Raw genomic sequence first — 20,345 nt, 5'->3', positions numbered from 1 at the left:
GTCGGGACGAGGCATCCCAGTCTTTTTCCTTACTTTATTAATTGGTTTTTCCAATTTATGTTTTTATTAACATTTGGGATTTAAAAAACATGAATTCCAATTACGCTCACCACTACAAAATTTTCAAAAAAAAATCACAAATTTCAAAAAAAGAGTCAGGAATTTACAAATGTTTTTGGAGTTCAAAAGTTGTTCTTAAATTTTAAAAAATGTTCATGAATTTGAAGAATGTTCTAAGATTTAAAAAAATCATGACTTACAAAAAAGATCCATTAATTCAAACTATTTTAATGAATTTAAAGAAAGTTCCTATATTAAAAAAAGGTTTATGAATTTAGAAAATACTCTTGTATTTCAAAAAATATCCAAAATTCACAAATATTTGTGAATTCAAAAAAGGTTCGGAATCCCAAATATGTTCATATATTAAAAAATAGGAATTCAAAAAATTATTTCCAAAATTTTGAAAATATTAGTCAATTAAAAAGGATTACCGATTCAATAAATGTTCATGATTTCAAAAAATACATCGATTCTGAAATTTTCACCATTTCAAATATTTTATGCAAATATTTATAAAAGGAAATTAAAAAATATTTTCGAATTTAAAAATTGTTCCAAATTTTAAAATGGAAAAAAACGACCAAGAAAACCGAAGAAAAAACTTGTTACGGGAAGGTTGTAGATCCTTCCCCGAACCAGTGGAAGAAAGGTACATGAAAAGTCATAGATATTGATCGGCCCATATCTTAGCGAGCGATTATGGGGGGTTGCGTGGGTGATCAAAGCGCAAGGCGGGTGTGGGAGCTATATCTCGCATTAAGCGCAAAGGAAGGATCTCTCACCTTAAGAAACCACAGTAATCGACCAGCCCGTTAGTGCACCTTGAAAAGAAATAAAAAAGAGAAGAAAAAAAGAAGATCCCAGGATTCGATCCTAAGCATCCTCAATGATATGTAGCGAAGCTGGTCATTGGGTAAGTGTCAAGTTCATGTTAAATACTAGGTGCTGCCTACTTATTCACAAAAGAGCCGACATTCCAATTTTTTTTCAACAGTTTTTGTTCGGTTTTTCTCAATTTTTACCGGATTTTCTTTCTTTTCTTCGTTTTTCTTTATTATTTTTTCCATTTCTCATTCCTTTTTCCTTTCTTTTTCTTTTCTTTGTTTTACTTCGGTTTTGTTTGTCACTTTCTCATTTTTTGACAATTTTTCTTGTTTCCTCTCGGGTTCAATTGTTTTCTACACACATTTTTTGTATGTATCTAACACATTGTTTTAACACATGTTTAACATTTTTTAAAATTATTAATTAAAAAGATTCCAATACGTGACTAACATTTTTTAAGACTTCTTCAACATTTTTTCTATACACGGTTATTTTTTATCAAATGCTTGATTAACATTTTGTATATACAAGGCTAAAAAATTGAATGCATGCTCAACATTTTACTATACACATTTAAACATTTTTTAAATACAAGGTTATCATTTTTTAATACATGGTCAATATTTTTTCTATACATTAACTTTTTTCAAAGACGAAATTTATTTTTGAATACATGCTTAACATGTTCTCTGTACACATTTGACATTTTTTACATGCTTGATTAATATTTTGGAAATACTTGTTCAGCATTTTTCTCAAAATGCTTGATTAACATTTTTATACAAGTTCATATTTTTCATCATTTTTTAATACCTGATCAATATTTTTTCTGTACAAATTTAACATTTTTCAAATTCTTGATTCATATTTAAAAAAAATACTTGTTCAACATGTTTTATCAAATGCTTGATTAAATTTTTTAAATACATGACCAATTCTTTTTCATACACATTGTATTTTCTTGTATATATTTTTCGTATATGTAACAAACATTTTCTCTATACACATTTAGCAATTTTTTAAATGTTTGGCCAACATTTTTCAAAACATTATGGAGATTATTTTTGTAATATATATTTTAGAGTATTTTATAGGATAAATAAAACAAAAAATGTTAATTTTTTTAGAAAAAACGAGGCTGTGGCATATTCAAAAATGTTTATGAATTCTTTAAAAATGTGTCAGTTTTTTTAGAAAAAGATAATGGGTTTGAAAAATGTCCCACATTACTAAAAAAACTTACGGGTGCGAGTTTCGTCGATATCTATTGACCTACGCATGGAATAGAAATTTCGCAGCACTACATATGCATATTATCACGAAGAGAGTGCAATCATGCTGATCGAGCAGTCAAGAATTTCTATGCAGGGAGACGAGCAAACTAGCATCCCCCCCCCCCCCCCCCCCCCCCCAATATATCTTTTGGTAAAGTAACACACGTTGTCTCTACCCGCATACCACATGTTAGCCAACCCAGCCCCACCAGCCAATGATGCAAACAATACACACGTTATTGCAGCCTCAATCATAACATCACACACAATGCTTGAGTTCAAACTATCATTGTCACTATTAAGACAGAATATTACATGATCAGTAGTTGAAATCATGATTTCGCAAAAAAAAAAGTAGTTGAAATCATGAAAAGAACATGACACAGAAGAAGAAAAATTCAGCCGTGAATAGTGGTTGAAAGTAAAATTCATAGAAGAATTTGAATCCATAGCTGGATTATCTCTTTTTTGTTCCTTTCTCAGTCTGAATAGAATTTATAGGTGGAATTTTACAAGATGGAAGGTACATCTTCTGCCAACCTATGTTTTGAAGTAGCTTCTCACAATTTTCTGACTGCTACCATGGCAACAGTAACAAGGCCATCTGATGGCATCACCACAGTCGTAGCCAACAACCCAGTCCGGCCCACACATGTTAGCTAACCCACCCACCAATCAACTTTGCAAATAACACACGCATTACTGCAGCCTCAAACATAAACATCACACTTAATGCTTGATACTTTAAACTATCACCATCACTATTCAAGACACACAAACCAACCAAAACTATTCTCCAGCAAGTACTCCTAAAATTATAAAAGCTGATATTTCACGAGCTCTGAGGCAAAAGATATATATGTGTTGAGAGTTCCTCTCACATTCACAGGAAAATAAAGAATATCTGGAGAACTACTGTCCTCGTGGAAAGAACAAAGAAGCCCCCAGGAAGATTTACTGAATTGTGGAGTTCAAAACTGCCAGGTGAATCTCTTCACCGCGACCGGTGAAAAAAATTGCTTCTATTCCAGAGCCAAATACCGACCATCAAGGGATGATTTGTGTTTGCTCAGGTGCCGGGCACTCATGCTTCGGTGACATCGGTAGGATAGCTCCCAAGAACTCTTAGGAAGGTGGCAAACTCTTGCTGCAAAAACAAAAACAGACATGAAATAAGACACCGCTCGCTCGCTTAACCACCGGACCATACCGACAAATAAAACCACACCTTTAAGTTACTCAGAGCATTTTGTGCATTCGGATCAGCCATTGATGCCTCGAAATCTACGTAGAAAAGGTAGTCAAAGTGCCTGGCACAAAATTTTGAGAAATGTTATCATATATATAATACAGTTATCGTGCAGCTCAAATCATGCATTGTTAAATGGAACTCAAATGAATAAATTTGTTCTTACTTCAGCGGGGTGGAATTATCATCAGCTACACGTAGAGGCTTTTTCTTGTGTGGACGGCTTTCCATCTACAGACCATACAAAAAAGGATGCAGCACCGATCAGTTTTGCTTCAAACCCGCATGAGTGTTGACAAAATACTAAGAGCATGATGTTGCTGAAGATACAATACCTTGGTGAGGTTAATTTTTCTCAGAGCAAAGACAGCAAGCGCCTTGAAGAGTTGTCCAGGTCCTTCTTCCAAAGAGAATACTATGCTAGTCTGGAGACCATACAATTTATAGAGCAACATTTCATTAGCATTTACCAGCAAAGAGGGGAACAAGGAAATTGCAGGAAGATTCCCTGCAACACATACCTTGAATGGCTTATCTGTGCGAGGGATAATGGGTTCCCGAGCCAGCATCATGAAACGGGTTACATTATCTGCGTCATCCTATATAAAGAGGTGAGCTACAGTTCCCATGAATAAAAACAGAAGATGGTCTCTTACAGATTTAGAATGAACCAGTTATACCTGGATATTTTCTGCAAGAATGTCCAGTCCATAAAGTTGAGCAGCCAATGAACTGGCAACAGCAGCAGTGTCTTGGAGATTTTCTTCTGCAATTTGCTAAAAGGCGCATATTACTCTGATTAGTGACAGCAGAATTAACTTGATGTTCGAAACTCCTGCTAACAGAGACAAAGAAGCGAACAGCAATTTCGTGAACCAAATAATGCCATCAAACAGCATCCTACCTTGGCTGCACCCGCTGTATCATCGACAGCTTCTCTGTGTTCAATTCCTAGCTGCGTCAGTGTTTGCTCACACTGCGCAAGAGCCTAAAAAACAATTACAGCATTTAAACAGGTGAATCAAACAGGGCTGGGGATGAATTGATAAAACTGTCCAACTCACCTGAGGGTGGCTCATGGCACTCCGCAGGTTCTCAATCTTGACGCCACGGTTCGCGAGCAGGCAATGACGAACCGCCAGCCGCACCTCACCCACAATGTGCAGCCGGTGGCGAAGCAGGAGGTCATAGTTGCGATGTATGCTGCCGCCCAAGGAATTCTCCAGCGGCAACACTGCACGGTCAGCCGCCCACTTCTCAACGGCCTGTTAGACAGACGAGGTCATCACTATCTGACGGTCGATGTCTGGCAGGATCAACTAGGGGTGCTCAAATAAAAAACGGCTCGCTGAAACCGTGCACAAAACCTGGTGTTGGTTCCTATGGTAATAATTGGTGCTAATTTTGGATCACAATATATCATTCGGTGCATACTGTGATGGTTTCAGCACTGCAATATATGACACATGTCCCGAAACCATGTCGTGGATTGGAGGGGATCAGGGGACAGTGGAGTGGATTGATGGACGGTTGAGGGATGGTACCTGGAAGGCGGTCTCGAAGTACTCGCAGGGCACGGTCTCGCAGCTCGGGTAGGCCTTCTTGGCGGCGGCCTCGCTGTAGGCGCCCGGGCACCCCTGAGATTGGTTGGTCAGAGTCGCGTTGCATCGTAGTCAGAACCATTCACCGCCATCATTATCGTCAGTGTTCCTCAGAAGAAGAGAGAAGGAGGAGAGAAAACGGACCTGGTACGCGACCCTGAGGCCCTCCCCGCTGGCCTCCCCCATCAGATCCGCGCTCGTCAGCGGCCCTGCATTCACAGACAAGCATACCGCTTACATACATACAGAAGCGCAGCGAGAAGCAGAAAACAAACATGATGTCGGCCTCACGAGGCAGCGCGATGGCGGAGTCGCGGGAGAAGGGCACGGGCACGGGCACGCCGGTGGGCCCGTCGGCGTCGTCGCCGTCGCCCGGCGCCGGCGCCTGCTGCGGGGAGGAGGAGGAGGCGGAGGCGGAGGCTGCGGAGCGGCGGGGGCGGACGGAGACGGCGTGGAAGGGCAGCCGCCGCGGACGCGCCCCCGCGGCGGGGTGGTGGGTTGGTGCGGGGATCCGGAGCGAGGAGGAGGAGGAGGCGGCCATGGTGGACTGGTGGTACGGTACGGGGGGTATGGTGGTGGTGGATTGGTGGACCGAGTTGCGGAGGTTGGTGACGGCGGGCGGAGGCTTGTTAAACTTATAAACGAGGGGGGCGGGGTGGAGGGAGGGAGAGGTTTTCCAGGCGTTCCCATTGGTTGGTGTTTGGTGATTCGGGAATCATTAATTCCATTTTTGCAGCTCGATGTAAATGCAAGATCAACAAAAGATATTTGCGAGTTATGAGTATATCTAGCTGGAGTAGGGGGTACGTATGTACACGATGCACGGCCTAAACAGAGATGCCTACTCCCGTCGTCCGCAAATCGTGCATGATCACGTCATGTGCACAGCACTTTCGTACAGAGATTTACGCATCAAATGCGCTTGCGTCTGTACTATGTTAAAAACAAAATGCAAACAGCAAACGATGATACAAAACTTGCTTATGTCTCGGTAAATGCTATATTCATTTGTTCTAGCGTGTAGATCCGTGAAGAATTTGCAGCTCCATAGACGACAATGCGAGAAAGAACCAGGCCAACACAGAACTAGCGGACAGGCACGACAACAAGCTGGTAAAACAAACAATGACATGAGCTCAATGGCCAAATGAGGGCAACCAAATCTCCGTTTCGTCCTCGACAGGGAATAACAATTCAACCGGAAAGGAACTACATAACACTTGGCAGTTCATACTACAAGCACGCCCATCACAAGACACGAGGCGTCAAAGCAAAACAATGCAACACCCCATCGACCGACCCATCTAATCCAAGTCCAGACAAACACATGACATCCTTATTGCTCTTCTTCTTCATGATCTTCTTCTTCTTCTCCATTAACGACCTTCAGGCGCCGAGCTTGAATCAGCAGCAGCCCTCAACAGCCTCGCCAAATCTGAAAAACAACCGACACACATGGATTTACTCTCCAAGGATGTTTGCACAAGCAAAGTTATCATTGCAATGGTGCATATCAAGGGCACCGATGATACTTGCATCACTTACCCCAATTCGGATAGCTTGAGGTGTGCCTCAGCGTAGTCAGCAAAGAAAGCATCCTCATCCTGCAAAATCAATGAGCATCCGGCCTCTCAGATCACACACATCACATTGGTACGGTAGCCAAAGATGAACACAGTGAGAACCCATAATAGGCTACAAAGGATCGAGGATGTACCGCAGCATATTTGTCCACAAGTGGGCGGAAGGCCGGGTCAGTCAGGAGGGTCTTGTCGGTCGGCAACTGAAGAAGGCCTTCCTTCTCCCCACAAAGGAGCTCACTGTCAACAGAAGAAAATTTTTGTTTGAGGAAACAAGAACAGCATATCAACATGGCAAAAAAAAAGATAACAGAGACAGCTTCCAACTCTTGCAAACAAGCATGCATAGATTACATACGTGAAGTAAGAGTTGTCGAAGATCAAAGGGTTGGCAGTCCAGGCTCCCTCAAAGCCGGACCTCTCCTTGTGGCATCTTCCCTGCATCAGACAATTAAAGCTGCGTAAGCACAACCTTTCAATCAAGCCTACAGACAAGCATGGCCCAACATGATAATTTGAGCAGTTAGACTACTAACCAGGGTGTGACCACCAGAAAGAGCAACAATGTCCTGGTCACTCAAACCCATCTGAGTGGAAAACACCTGCCTGAGGTGGTCAGAGCCTGATGCAACAGTAAGTTCACCATGTCAGCCAGGTAAAAAATCAAATCCACCAATCCACACGCCGTAAATTCACAGGATAAAACAAGCAGGCAAGCATAATCCGTTTAACCCTGACTATAGAAGCAGAGGCATGGTCCAGCATTGACAGGGTGCATCACATAGACCGAGACATAAAACTTAAGAATTCCGTAGGTACACCTAAACTAAGAGAAATGCTGGAATTCTAACGAATTTAATTGTGTCCTCTTGTGAAACTAACAGTTGATACCACTATGAATTAATAAATGCCTAAATGATGATATGCTAAACATTCCATTGCATAACTGGTACAAAAAATAATAATAATGCAATCAGCCATGTTTATCAATATATAAGTTCTGTAGTTGTGTTAATATATAAGATGCTGCACAATAGTACCTTGGGTAGCATCAGGAAGACGGCCTTCTGGAGGAGGCTCGGGCTTGTCCTGCAAACAAAGTCAACCCACTATAAACATCCACAAACCATGTGCGTACACACACATACAGGGGAAAGAAAACCACTGCTATTCTATTTCCATGTAAACAGATTTTAGACAGCACTATGAGAAGACAAGGACAAACACGCTCTAACTCATTCACACACAACAGGCCAGGAAGCATAAACATTCATGTAGATACCCTGTTAAATATTATTCCCAATCAACAGCCATCCCATATAGATAAAAAAAGCAAACCAGGATCACATAGTTCAGCCAAAGACATGAAGATAAACGGTGACCTAATATCTATTGGGAGGCAAGTTTGAGGACAATTCTGATTAGTTAAATGATGTTTTCAAAGTAGATAACTGTGCAAAGCATCTAGATTATAGACATATGCATACAATGTTGCCTAAGAAACAATGTGAATGGACAAGAACACCATTTCCCCTGAACTCTAGTCAGCACACCAACACATTTCTTTTTCATAGTTATGGATTAAGGATCAGACATTGAATGGAACAAAAATACACCCCACTCACGAAGCCGCAATAATTGTCTTGGATGTATCCATCACAGCAATAAACAAGCCCGATATTTCACCAAATCACCATTCTATAAACAATTTTGTCTCGACCAACTATTCCAACTACCCAACTAAACAACACTGCATCTGTCATCGCTAAAGTCAATAAAGAGAATATGAGGACAAACAATACTGAATTAAAGTCACTAAAGTCCTTAAACAATACCGCATCTGTCGTCACTAAAATCACTAAACAATACCCAATTAAAACACTGCTCTTCAGTTATTTCCATGTAAACAGATTTTAGACAGCCTATGAGAATGTGAGGACACACATACTTTCCATAACATTGCATAACAACAGTTGTTAATGTTTTATTCGAACTAACATCATAAAATTATGTAGAGCTAGAACGCTAAAATAGAACAAAGAGAAATGACATCTGTAATTGTATGGCATATAAATACAATCTAGGTAGAAGTTTTTGTGATTGTTAGCTTCATAATCCTCTTAATCTACCATGGTCACACCAAAGCAGCAACCCCACACATAGATTCAATCATCATTACTTGATCAGAACACCATTTCCCCTGAACTGTCATTAGCACACCAACACATGTACTAGAATTTTATGGAATACCATGTCATTTCTTTTCCATAATTATGGCTATATCAGATCAGATCAGGATCAGACATTGGATGGAACAAAAACACAACGCACTCATGAAGCCGCAATAACTGTCTTGGATGTACCCATCACAGCAATAATCAAGCACCAGATTTCACCAAATCACTAATCTATAAACAATTTTCTCTGGACCAACCATTCCAACCACCCGACTAAACAATACTGCATCTGTCGTCACTCAAGTCAATAATACACGTTGGCAGGTCCACCATCCCGCACAAGGATAAGATACAGAAATGGTGCATCACTTCAGGCAGCGCAGATAAACTAAACAAAACAGGCTTAACCCCTAGATAAATCTTATGGCCCGTTGGGGGAGAGCAGAAATGGTTCTCACCTGTCTCCCCGGGTGGAAGGGGACCTCAGGCCCGCCGGTCACCTCGACGGCGACGACTCCAGCGAGCTGCAACACCGCAGAAACGGCAAAAATCAGATCAAATCGATTCGGGAGCACGGCGATCTGGGCGGGCGAGATCGGATCGGGGAAGGGCGCGTCACCTGGTAGAAGTCGGCGTAGGAGAGGATGGGGAACTGCTCCTTGATGGGCTCGAGCAGCCTGACGGCGATGTCGAGGCCGGCGTTGGCGCCGTGCGCGAGCTCCGCGGGGCACTTCATGGTGCCGAAGGGGCCGCCGGTCTTGGTGGCCACGTCGAAGGTCCCGGCCGAGTGCCACCTGCGGAGGACAGAGAGCGCGCCCGTCAGATCAGATCGGCGCGAGACGAGGGAGAGGAAGGGGATCGAGCGGATCGCGGGACTCCTTACGCGAGGCGGAGCATGAGGGGCGCGCAGTTCTTCTCGGCGATGAAGCCGCGGAGCTTGCGCTTGGCCTTGGCGACCGCCGCCAGGTACTCGTCGCTGACCGTCGGGTAGCACTTGGCGGCCATGGCTGGAGCTCGCTCCCTCCGGTGGTGGTGGGCGGAAAATGTCAAACGCGTGCGGTGTGTGTGGGGTGGGGGAGGAGGAGCGGGGGTGAAGACGATGGAGGCCACTGGCCCTCTCGCGCTTATATACACCGGGCCGGAAGCTTCTGGTAGAGCGACCGCGGCCGCTGGATCTGGGGATCGTGCGGCCACGAGGGCGGACGGGTCGCACGGGCGTGCTTGGAAGTTGCGAGGGACGGTTCTGCCCTCGTGTGGTCGCCGGTGGAGGAGGGTGTTTGGGTAATTCGGGAGTGTGAACACGGGAGATTCCGCCGGGGAGGGGCGCCAGGTGGTGGGCCAGGATTGGGCCGGCCACGTCGGCCGGTCAGTCAGCCAGAGCGCTTGGCTATTTTCGCTAGGGGCTGAGGTGAGGAGGGAGTGGGCGACGACGAGCCAACGACAGGCCGGCGAGGCATGCATCTGGCTGCCCCACTCGCCGTCCGGCCGGATTAATCAAGGGAGCAAGTGGCTAAATGGCTAATGGATATGATTTACTAGTAAATAATACTCCCTCCTCCGTTCCTAAATACTTGTCTTTCTAGGCATTTTAACAAGTGACTGCATACGAAGTAAAATGAATGAATCTACACTTTAAAATATGTCTACATACATCCGTATGTGTTAATCATTTGAAATGTCTAAAAAGACAAATATTTAGGAACGGGGGGAGTAGTATAATGTTAGTGTACATTATTATTTAGTATATAATCAACAATCCCCGAAAAAAAACCAAACGATTCCCCGGCAGATTGGATCCATGGTATAATTCCAAGCCCATTCCCATAGAAAAAAGGTTCCGGCGGTTGTCAGAATGTGAACGTGGCTTATGCCCTGCACGCGCCCCGTCAAGCCAACATCGCCCGATCAATCAATCACACGCCTACCTTTCAAGTTCCAGCCACGAACGCCAACAGGAGCCGTCGCCATCGCGTGCCAGTCACACGCCGCCCAGTTACTACCTCGGCCACACTCACTGACTCATCCGCAGTTCACACTTGCGCCAGACAACAGCGGCAGCACGACCACCGTCCGGACAAAGCAAGTGCGCTAAAGCTACTTCCTCCGTTCAGAATTACTTGTCACAGAAATGGATGTATCTAGATGTATTTTAGTTTTAGATACATCCATATCCAAGACAAGTAATTCCGAACGGAGGGAGTACATGATCATTCATGGTCCGAATTACGAATTCTTTACAGGGGCTTCTACCGGGGGGAAGAAATGGAACCAAAAAACTCGCGGACAAAACAGTGTGGTTCGTTCGTGGCTCTGACGATGGTCTCGCTCACTCTCAACAACGACGTATTGGTCTCACGCTATCGCTCTACATCTGCTCCTGGACAATGTTGTACACGGATATCAAGATCTCCACGCTGATGAGGATGATGATCAGCCACTCCAGGAAGTCCGACTTCCTGTTCTGGAGGATCTCCTGGAGGAACCGGATGTTGTGCTGCAGCCAAAAAAAATTACAGGATTCTCTGTCAGAAATCTTCAGATAAGCCAACACGAAACCCATGCGCTGCTGTGCCATGGCCCTTACCTCAACAAATTTCAACTTGAAATCAAGGTTTCCGAATCTTTGGGTTAGCTCGTACTCGTCCCGGAGGAACTCCCAGATCTGCGCATAGTTTGCGTTCTTCCAAGCAATGTCTGACCTGGCGGAGAAGACAAAGTTATGTAAGTAAACGTGCACCCCACAGCTTTTCACAACCCCTTCAGCTTTTCACAATTTTGATTTTCAATGCGCAGATTTGCATATAGAGCAAACACACAATTTTTGGTGTTAAAAAAGAAAGAGGGGCTCTCAGCACAGATGTACTTGCAGAGACATAAGACCAACATGGTGTATAGAATTTCTGAACTTTTTATGATATGGACTTTGTCTGCATACTTAAACAGTTGAATGAAGAATGCGAAAAAGTCAATCCAATTGAGAAAATGCAATGCTGGCATAAAACTGAGCTGATAACAACTAAGAAGTACACCCTCTGTAAACTAATATATAAGAGCGTTAGATCACAAAAACACTAAAAACACACCTATTTCCATTCAGGAAATAAATACAATTTTCTACCATGATTCTGGCATTCCAAACGACATTTTTTTTACCAAAAACGTAATACCAGACATTCATTCATGTAGCACTTGGACTGTAATATAATATGAGATTTAAATTTGACAATGACTATGCAACAAGCAGGTAAATGTGTGCAGATACACAAGTGTAGAGTTCATTTTAGCGACATCGAATAGTTTTATTGTAACTGGGGGTGGGGAATGGGGGGATGAAAGGTGCAATTACAAGGCCAACATCTGTTCAGCTTATTACAATTTTATAAACTTTCAGAAATTACAAGGGCAACACATGTTCTGGCTTTTACCATTTTCATATATTTTTAGTATGCATATTTTTTGCATAACAGCAAATCATTTTTTTGTTATACAAGAAAAAAAACAGCACACCTGCACTTGCAGAGCAATAAGACGAACGGACATATAAAATATTTGAATTACCATGATGTCTCATTATACATACATTGCTGGGATCTAAAGTGATTATAAGCCACCCAAAAAAAAGTAACAAGAGATACACCTATTCCCCAGTAGCCAACAAATACTATTTCCCATGATTCTCGCTATCTGCCAAACAAGCCTTTTAACAACAACAAAAGTACTGCCTGAATTGGACTGTAATATGAGAGTTCCAATTGTCAATGATTATGCAACAATGCAAGTACGATCGTAATACATCAGCTTTTGACATCTCTCAGCATTACACATAACTTATAAACTAGTACGTAGAAACAAAGCAAAATACTTGTCTCAGATATGATCGCATAAAGCAGAAGATTTTGTGGACATAACTGTACAACATGACTCACTAGTGGATGACAGGACAAAGAATAAGAGGTGGTCAAAACACATGCCAGAAAGCATGGTATTTAAGATGGGAAATGGAAGGAAAATTATCTAGCTTGTTATATCCCAGAGTTTGGAAACTATTTACCAATTAGAGAAAAAATGCGCTATATAAAAGATTAGTCCAACAGTCACATCCTAACACAAATTCAGTAAACAAAGCAAAATACTTATCTCAGACATGATCGCATAAAGCAGAAGATTTTGTGGACACAAATGTACAACACGACTGACTAGTTGATGACAGCACAAAGAATAAGTAGCTTGTTTATATTCCAGAGCTTGGAAACTATTTACCATTTAAACGAAAAAATGCACTATATAAAAGATTAGTCCAACAGTCACATCCTAACACAAATTCAGGAAATGGAAACAGCACACTGCGCCATATATTGAGTTTACATGCTTAGCTCTCAGTATGATGCTATTCTTACCTCTCAAAAAGTCCAAGCTTAAGAATGACATCTGCCAAGTTAGAGTTAGCCTTTCCGACTAACTGGAAAAGCTTTTTCCTCTCCATAGTGAAGGTACCAGTTTTCTCCATTCCACGATTTATATCCGTGAACTCGGCAACCATTCCATCCACCTATCAGTGAAGATTTTTAGATAGATATTTCAAAGTTTCATAACCATATGTATGAAACTAACGAGTACATACTTGCCGGATATAATAGTCAAGAGCGATACTCTGACCAAGTACACTTCCAATTGTCCGAATACCATCGATACTCAGATCCTTAAGTATAATAAAATCAAGTCCACCCTCCATCCACTTCTCCATGGCAGGCCTCTCAACAACGGCGTAATCTACAGTTTAAGGTTTCAAGGTTGAATCCTCAGAAAATACTAACGATTAGATTACTACAACAGTAATCACAATCATACATGCATATCATGCAGTTGGATTTATTTAGTTTTTTTGGAATGCGGCAACTACCAACTAGAGAATAGGCTATTTGCTTTTGCAAAAGACCGAAATGAAAAGGCAACCCTCACCATTAATCAGCAATAAACTGTGATACCATTTTTACAAAGTTAAAGGCCAGATAGATTATCACAAAGTAAGACAAGATTGTACAATTACATTAGCAGTTTCGACTAAGAGGAAATGTCATAGTCATTAGAAGAGTACAGTCTGCATGTGAAAACAGAAAACAAAGATCGACTATTCAACGTTTACGAGTCGAAGAGTCGACGAGTCGTTCCAAGGTTGAGACTCATAGACTAGTCTAGACAAGTCTAGACTAGTGCGAGACTAGTCGACATCGTACTGTAGCACTGAACTTACAGTGCATAACTAATAATACCTAGTAGTAGTATGTAGTATTACACTATATAAGTATACAAGTACAGTATACAATTGAAACAAGCAAAGTGGAGTCACTGAGGCAGAGCAGCACCAGCAACTAGCAGCAAGCACAGCAGCACCAGCAGTCTATCTGCGAGCAGAGCAGCACCAACAGCAAGCAGAGCAGCACCAGCAGTCCAGCAGCGAAGCAGAGCAACAGCAGCGGCAAGCCAAGAAGAAAGAGGAGGAGAAAGGAGGGGCAAGGCAGAGCAACACCAGCAGTCCAGCAGCGAGGCAGAGCAGCACTGAGGCTCACCTGCCTGAAGAGGAGAAGAGCACGAGGGGCCGGCAGCGTGAGGAGGGGCGCGAGACGAAGGCGACGGTGGAGCTTCAGATCCGCGACGTGGGGCCGGCAACGGTGGAGCTTCAGATCCGCGGCGGCGGGCGTCCAGCGGCCGGCGGCACGAGGAGGGCTCGACGGGCGCGTCCAGCAGCCGGCGGCGCGTCCAGGTGAGGAGGGGAAAGAAAGGATTAGGTCTCCCGCGGGATGAGGCATCGTATTTATACTCCCCCAGTTTTTTGAGTCGTTCGACTCGAACATGTCGACTAGTCTGGACTAGTCGTCGACTAGTCGATGACTGGCTCGACTCGTACAAGTAGTCTACACGAGAAACCGAGTCGACAGCCAGTTTGCGACTCATAGACTAGTCGAGCGACTAGTCTAGACTAGTCGTTCGACTCGTAATCTTTGCGACTATTACAGAAATTGCTAGCGGTTATCTCTACGAAGGAAACTTACAACTACCTAAATTTTCTTGCCCGTTGTTGCTTAGTGAATACCATCTAGATTTTTAGACTATATTTCTGTGCGTGCCTGTTAACATTGTATCACCTTTTCACGTGAACAAGGAGCATCGCCAAATGTTTATGTAGGAGTACTAAATATGAAACATCTCGTCATTGGAGAACATAGCATTCATATGTGGAAGAAAACAGTAACAGTTATCAGATGAAGATGAAGATTCAGGAGCTATACTGTATCAAATCAGATAAGTAGTCTTTTCTTATATTGAGGAGTTTTACCATCTTTCCTCATCTCTGGCAGTAACCCTGAAGCATGCCTCTCGACAATTTTTAGGTATCCATCTGCTTCATGGTCAGAAACATTGAACAGCACGATGGACCCATATTGGAAAACTACCATATAGTGGCAATGGCTCTCATCTATGACACCAGTCTTAAAACCCTGCAAAATAGCAGGTGACACAACCCATTAGTCTCTATTAGATCCTTAGTAACACACTAAAGAATGATAAACATCAGTACATCAACATTCTAAAAATGTGATGGCACAATCACACAATAACTGACTGTGGAGCTATAATCAGCTTGCAACAGTTTTTCATTACCTCACGAGAATGAAACAGTGAACTTGCATTGAATATTGTGTTAATAAACAAGACAGCAATCACAAGTCTGAGAAGTATAAATGTGCCCTAGCAGAAATATGTGCTGAGCAAAAGCATGACAAGAACCACAAGTCCAAATATCTTCTAAATCATTTTGTCGTGCTCTAAATAATACCACTGTTTGTCCAAATAGCTAGAGAAAGCAAAAGAAGAGTTGCCAAGACAGTTCATCCGTGACATGTTTTGTGTTTAGCCAACATGTACGCTATATAGGTCAAAACAGTGTGACTGTGTTACTGTGACAATGGCCAAAGGCCACTAAGCAAGTCATGTATCGAGCTGTTGTCTTGAAAAACTTAAACTAGGGTTGTAGGATTGCAGAGAGCTCGTTCTTTCGCTCTTCCATGTGTAAACTGATACTCCTCTATTCCAAGTTATCTCGGCTTGAACATAAAGGCTGAGGGTAATCACGGGTGTCGGGAAATGAGACTGAGATTTGTTTTAGCTTAACCACATTTCGCATAACAAATTGCCATTGAGTAAAGAGATCGTAGAAAAATAGAAGTGGAAGCAATTCTCCCCGCAATTCTTTTTACAGGTACTTTTCAAGCGGTTAAGTAGCCTTTTGCAAAATCATGCCTATTTAAATCTTCATCCTTAGATAACAAGTGTGGACTGAAACACACAATTTTGGTACAGGAAATACATTGTTTCTTAGGTTCAACAGACAAGACCACATAATGTTGGTCACATTGCGTATGAATCAAAAGGCCGTGGCGGAAATGGACCAGAGAAACTGTAACCAAGTGATAAACGGGGATGTGAATAGGATTACCGCTCACCTCTGGGTCTCCCTTGACATCATAGTATCTGAGGACGACATAATTGGTGGCACGCGAAGTAGGCGGGATGACATTGAAGGAGTTCTGCGACTGGAGGCTCTTGAGGTTGATGCTGCAAGAGATGACAATTGGCAAAGAGGATGATGAGCCCAGAATCCCAGCAACCAAACGGACGAGTGAGATGGGCTAGGTAGGCGCCGACCTGGTGCAGGGGAAGTAGGCCTTGACGGGGACGAGGCGGGCCTCGTCCTCTTGCGCGTACTCGAGCAGCTGCTCCTGGTAGTAGGCGTCGTCGTCGGAACCGAGCTCCTCGGGCGGCGGCGGGAGGGGCGCGGGCGGGAGGCCGTCGTCGTCGTCGTTGCCGTTGCTGCCCTGGAGGTCCTTCCCGGGGGCCGACGGGGCCGGGGAGACGGACGCGAAGGAGCGGAGGGGCGGGAGCGAGGCGCGGCGTGGGGGATGGGGATGGGGCGCGAGGTGGCGCGTGCGGAGCAGGAGGAGGAGGGAGGGGGCGCAGGGCGGCGGAGGGGTGGAGCGGGCCAGGGTCTGGAACGCCCGGGAGCGCGCGGGCAGGGAGAGGAGCGGCCGGAGGAGGCGCTTCTCGAAGGTCCGGATCCTGGAGAGCTCCATGGGCAGCCCCTCTGCCCTAGGCGGCGGCGGGGGCGGGGGCGGCGGTGGACTGGTGGAGTGGAGGCGACGAAACGGGGAAGGAGGAGGAGGAAGAGGAGGGTGGGGCAGAGGCCGCCATAGAATGGGGATTTTCTCTGTGTCTTGGGGCTCACGTTGGTGTGAGGCTGCCTGGTGGGCCCTGTTGGCTGACTGGCTGTTTACCCGAAACGGGAATGGGATGGGCCGCAAAGAATTCAGCGCCTAGATGGGCTACCACAACCCTCCTCACACGTTCCAAGTACTAAATTCCCTAAAAAAACACGTTCCAAATCCCCCCTAAAAAAACTGTTTCCCACAAAAAAAACGAGCACTATAATTGTTTACTCCTATATAAGCTCGGCCAAACAAACAATAAAAGTCAATGATGAGCCTATTGCTCTATAATAAGTAAAAAGACCCTCAAAAAAGGATGGAAGAAGTCCATTTTTTACGCCAAATTTGCCTCGATGAACAAATCCCCCCTCAAGTCGATCTTGGTAGTGACAGTTACAACGTGTTTGGCCAAAATGAAGAAAGGTAATGGCAGTATACATGTGGGAGTTTAATAAGGAATTAGACAAGGGAAGTTGATTTTTATCCCAAACTCATGTTTGGTGCACGGTGTGAGTTAGTATGGGGAATTTTAAATAAAGTAACATCCCATATGAATTAACATGTGGAGGGTAGGAAGAGATGCACGGGAATTGACCCCCTTAATCCCATCCCTTTCCCCTTCCCTCATCAACTCCTTAGCATCCCAACCAAATAATGGATTATATGTCTTGTACGCCTCAATTTCAGATTCCCTACCACTATCCCCCCCCCCCCCAACCAAACAGGTTGTCAATTTTTTTTAACTTGGTAAATCCCTCTTTGACGGTTTTAGTGTGATTTAGGCGGTTTGGGGGAGATGGCATGGCATTGTTGGGTCGCTTCTCTTCATGTCCCCGATCGCTTTGCTTGTATTCCACATGATCTCTTGCGCGCACACATATCCAAATTGACCCCACAAGGCATTTGATGATGTTGAAGCAACCGATGACCGTCTCGTAATGCATCGACGTCCACAAGTTCCTCGACTTCCTTCACCATGACATGAAATATAACAAGGAGCACAAAGTGTTCAGTGACGTACACTCCCACCCGATGATGCACCATGTCGAGGAGCACCTGATCACCGTGAAGGATTCGGTCGACGGGAAGCCCATGAACTTCCACATGAACAAGTATGAGTACAACTCGAGTATTCATGGGCTTGGGATATACCTGCTCAGCATCGGCTCCCTGTCGTCAAAGACCCTCTGCCACCAAATGTAGTAGCCTCAGCACACACACACACACACACACACACACACACACAAAAAGAGGGGGGTCAAAATCGTACCAAAGCCGACTTTCGCGGAATTTTGTCCATTGGTGCACAATTTCGGGTGAAAATGGACTTCCTTCCAATTTAAATGATTACGTATATCAAAAACTGTATGGCGATATTATTGGGAGCTCCTATTTTTCGCTATATTATTGGCTTGTAGCGAAGGATAGTTGCTAAATCATGCAGGTGCGCCCTTGTTTGATTAAGGAACCAAAAAAGGACTGTTGCGCGTATGTTTTATAGAAAATTGGAATTTAAAAATGGGTGCATTTAACTTTGAAAAATAGGTATTGGTCTTGACGGATCTAAAAGTTATTATTGAAAAAGTGTTCACGAAATTAAAAAAAATTCTGAATTATAAAACTATTCATGAATATAAAAAATCTCCATGAATTTTAAAAAATGCTCATGTTTTTAAATATGAATTTAAGAATGATCGTGTAGTTAAAAAGAAAAATAAAACAAAAAAAGTAAAAACTGCTATGAACAAAATTTTAGAAGAGAAAACCAATATAAAAATTGGTAGAAGGACTATGTGCCTCCCAAGCTCCAGACTTGGGCCGGCCCATATCATGGGAGGGGGCTGATTTCTGTTGTCGCCCACTATCCATCGCTATAGGCATCGAATAGGAAATCTATTTTTTTATTTGTTAGGGTAAGAATTAGATGTCAATTATAAGAAAAATGAACAACAAATATGTACTGGTAGTATCCACGGATAGATAGGCGTCGACGTTGGATGGCTTCTGAGATCCGGACAGCTACGTTCAGAGTCCGGATCGGATACTACTGTTTTGAGGGTTGGCGCTGCAAATGCTCTTATATAGAAAACCGGCAACAGGGCACACACACCATAATACAAGAAGTTCTCGTGGTATTATTTGTCAAAAAAGAAATTCCTCTCCTGGGTCACCAAGTCCCATCACATCACATGAAATTTCAAATTTATCCGTATGCAGTAACATAATTAGTTTTCTTTTTGATAAATTCAAAATGCTATAATATTAAATTTATCCGTATGCAGTAACCTAACCGCTCTCAAGCAACACATGATATGTGGATTAAGATGTTAACTTTTTCGCACGATGCATCTTGGTTCATTAAACTTGATGGTTAATTTTGCAGGAGGCGAAGGTTGGTCGCCCGGTCCACATCCTGGAAGCCTGGAAAGAAGGTCACAAGGGAAAGGGTGGCGCCGAGTTCTGCAGCGAGTCGGCGGAGGAGAAGTGGGGGACTTTCAAAGAGGTCTTCCAGGAGGTGGACGGGCAGGAAGCCGAACCTACGTCCAAGTCCCTTGATCCTGAGCTTCTTATCATTGCTGGCGAGGGGAAGGGCCATGGCCGCCACCTCCTTTGCAACGGGGCGATCGCCACCTCCTCGAATCGCAAGCTGCACGAGATACGCGCGTCGAGCACCAGCTCAACTCCGTCCATACTGAGTCGCCCAACCGCCGCATCACGTGAGATAGCGCGTCTCAAGGTTCCAACCTATATGAGCCTAATGACATGTTACAGGATTTAATGGCGCAGCGGGCTGTTGAAGAGGAGCAAAGGCGGCAGGCTGAGTAGGAGTCCAGAGGAAAGGAACGGGAAGACACGAACAAGAGGTTGAAGCTGCTTGAGGATCAACTACAGGTAGAACATTATCTAAATTAGAGTAGAAGATTCATTACATAGGGACGGACCACCCTCATGTGACTCTACTCTTATAGGTTCTTATGCAATCTCGAAGCAGTGCAAGTGATGCCCCTCCTCCTCCTCCGGAATGTTAACCCGATGGCCTCTCATCCTCAAGATGATCTATATATGAACAAGTGTACTTCTATTGTGACGAGCACGTGTTTTGCAAGTAGTGACAATATGTATGAATTTGTGACTTGTGTGTGACGTCTACTAGGATAATATATTCGACTTGCGTGTGACAATATGTGAACTATCCCTAATTATGCATATATATGTGGACTAGATCAAATTATGCCTATATATGATCAAATTATGCCTATATATGTGTGGACTAGATCAAATTATGCCTATATATGATCCTTCTGCCAAGTAGTT

General features: G+C 43.6%; 3 protein-coding genes across 3 annotated transcripts; all 3 read right to left on the bottom strand.

Moving 5' to 3' along the window:
* Positions 1 to 2,874: 2,874 nt before the first annotated feature.
* On the bottom strand, positions 2,875 to 5,632 carry LOC123187312 (arogenate dehydratase 2). Its single transcript, XM_044599147.1, has 11 exons — positions 5,304 to 5,632; positions 5,157 to 5,221; positions 4,956 to 5,048; positions 4,476 to 4,676; positions 4,316 to 4,399; positions 4,092 to 4,187; positions 3,933 to 4,010; positions 3,747 to 3,836; positions 3,578 to 3,642; positions 3,391 to 3,472; positions 2,875 to 3,309 (listed from the first exon to the last, which is right to left on the bottom strand). The coding sequence occupies exons 1-11, from the start codon at positions 5,551 to 5,553 to the stop codon at positions 3,247 to 3,249; spliced, it is 1,167 nt and encodes a 388-aa protein (XP_044455082.1). The 5' UTR covers positions 5,554 to 5,632; the 3' UTR covers positions 2,875 to 3,246.
* Positions 5,633 to 6,123: 491 nt separating this feature from the next.
* Positions 6,124 to 9,889, bottom strand: LOC123187311 (L-ascorbate peroxidase 2, cytosolic). Its single transcript, XM_044599146.1, has 9 exons — positions 9,653 to 9,889; positions 9,389 to 9,563; positions 9,228 to 9,293; positions 7,633 to 7,681; positions 7,129 to 7,214; positions 6,951 to 7,030; positions 6,730 to 6,832; positions 6,558 to 6,616; positions 6,124 to 6,447 (listed from the first exon to the last, which is right to left on the bottom strand). Exons 1-9 carry the CDS (start codon positions 9,772 to 9,774, stop codon positions 6,417 to 6,419), a joined length of 771 nt encoding a protein of 256 aa, XP_044455081.1. The 5' UTR covers positions 9,775 to 9,889; the 3' UTR covers positions 6,124 to 6,416.
* Positions 9,890 to 10,853: 964 nt separating this feature from the next.
* LOC123187310 (protein RETARDED ROOT GROWTH-LIKE) lies at positions 10,854 to 16,979 on the bottom strand. Its single transcript, XM_044599143.1, has 7 exons — positions 16,474 to 16,979; positions 16,272 to 16,383; positions 15,104 to 15,266; positions 13,391 to 13,539; positions 13,167 to 13,318; positions 11,354 to 11,468; positions 10,854 to 11,263 (listed from the first exon to the last, which is right to left on the bottom strand). Exons 1-7 carry the CDS (start codon positions 16,896 to 16,898, stop codon positions 11,135 to 11,137), a joined length of 1,245 nt encoding a protein of 414 aa, XP_044455078.1. The 5' UTR covers positions 16,899 to 16,979; the 3' UTR covers positions 10,854 to 11,134.
* Positions 16,980 to 20,345: the final 3,366 nt, after the last annotated feature.

The sequence above is a fragment of the Triticum aestivum genome, chromosome 2A (genome assembly GCF_018294505.1).
Source record: "Triticum aestivum cultivar Chinese Spring chromosome 2A, IWGSC CS RefSeq v2.1, whole genome shotgun sequence".
In the NCBI taxonomy this organism is placed as follows: Eukaryota; Viridiplantae; Streptophyta; class Magnoliopsida; order Poales; family Poaceae; genus Triticum; species Triticum aestivum.
This window is presented reverse-complemented; position numbering and strand designations above follow the sequence as displayed.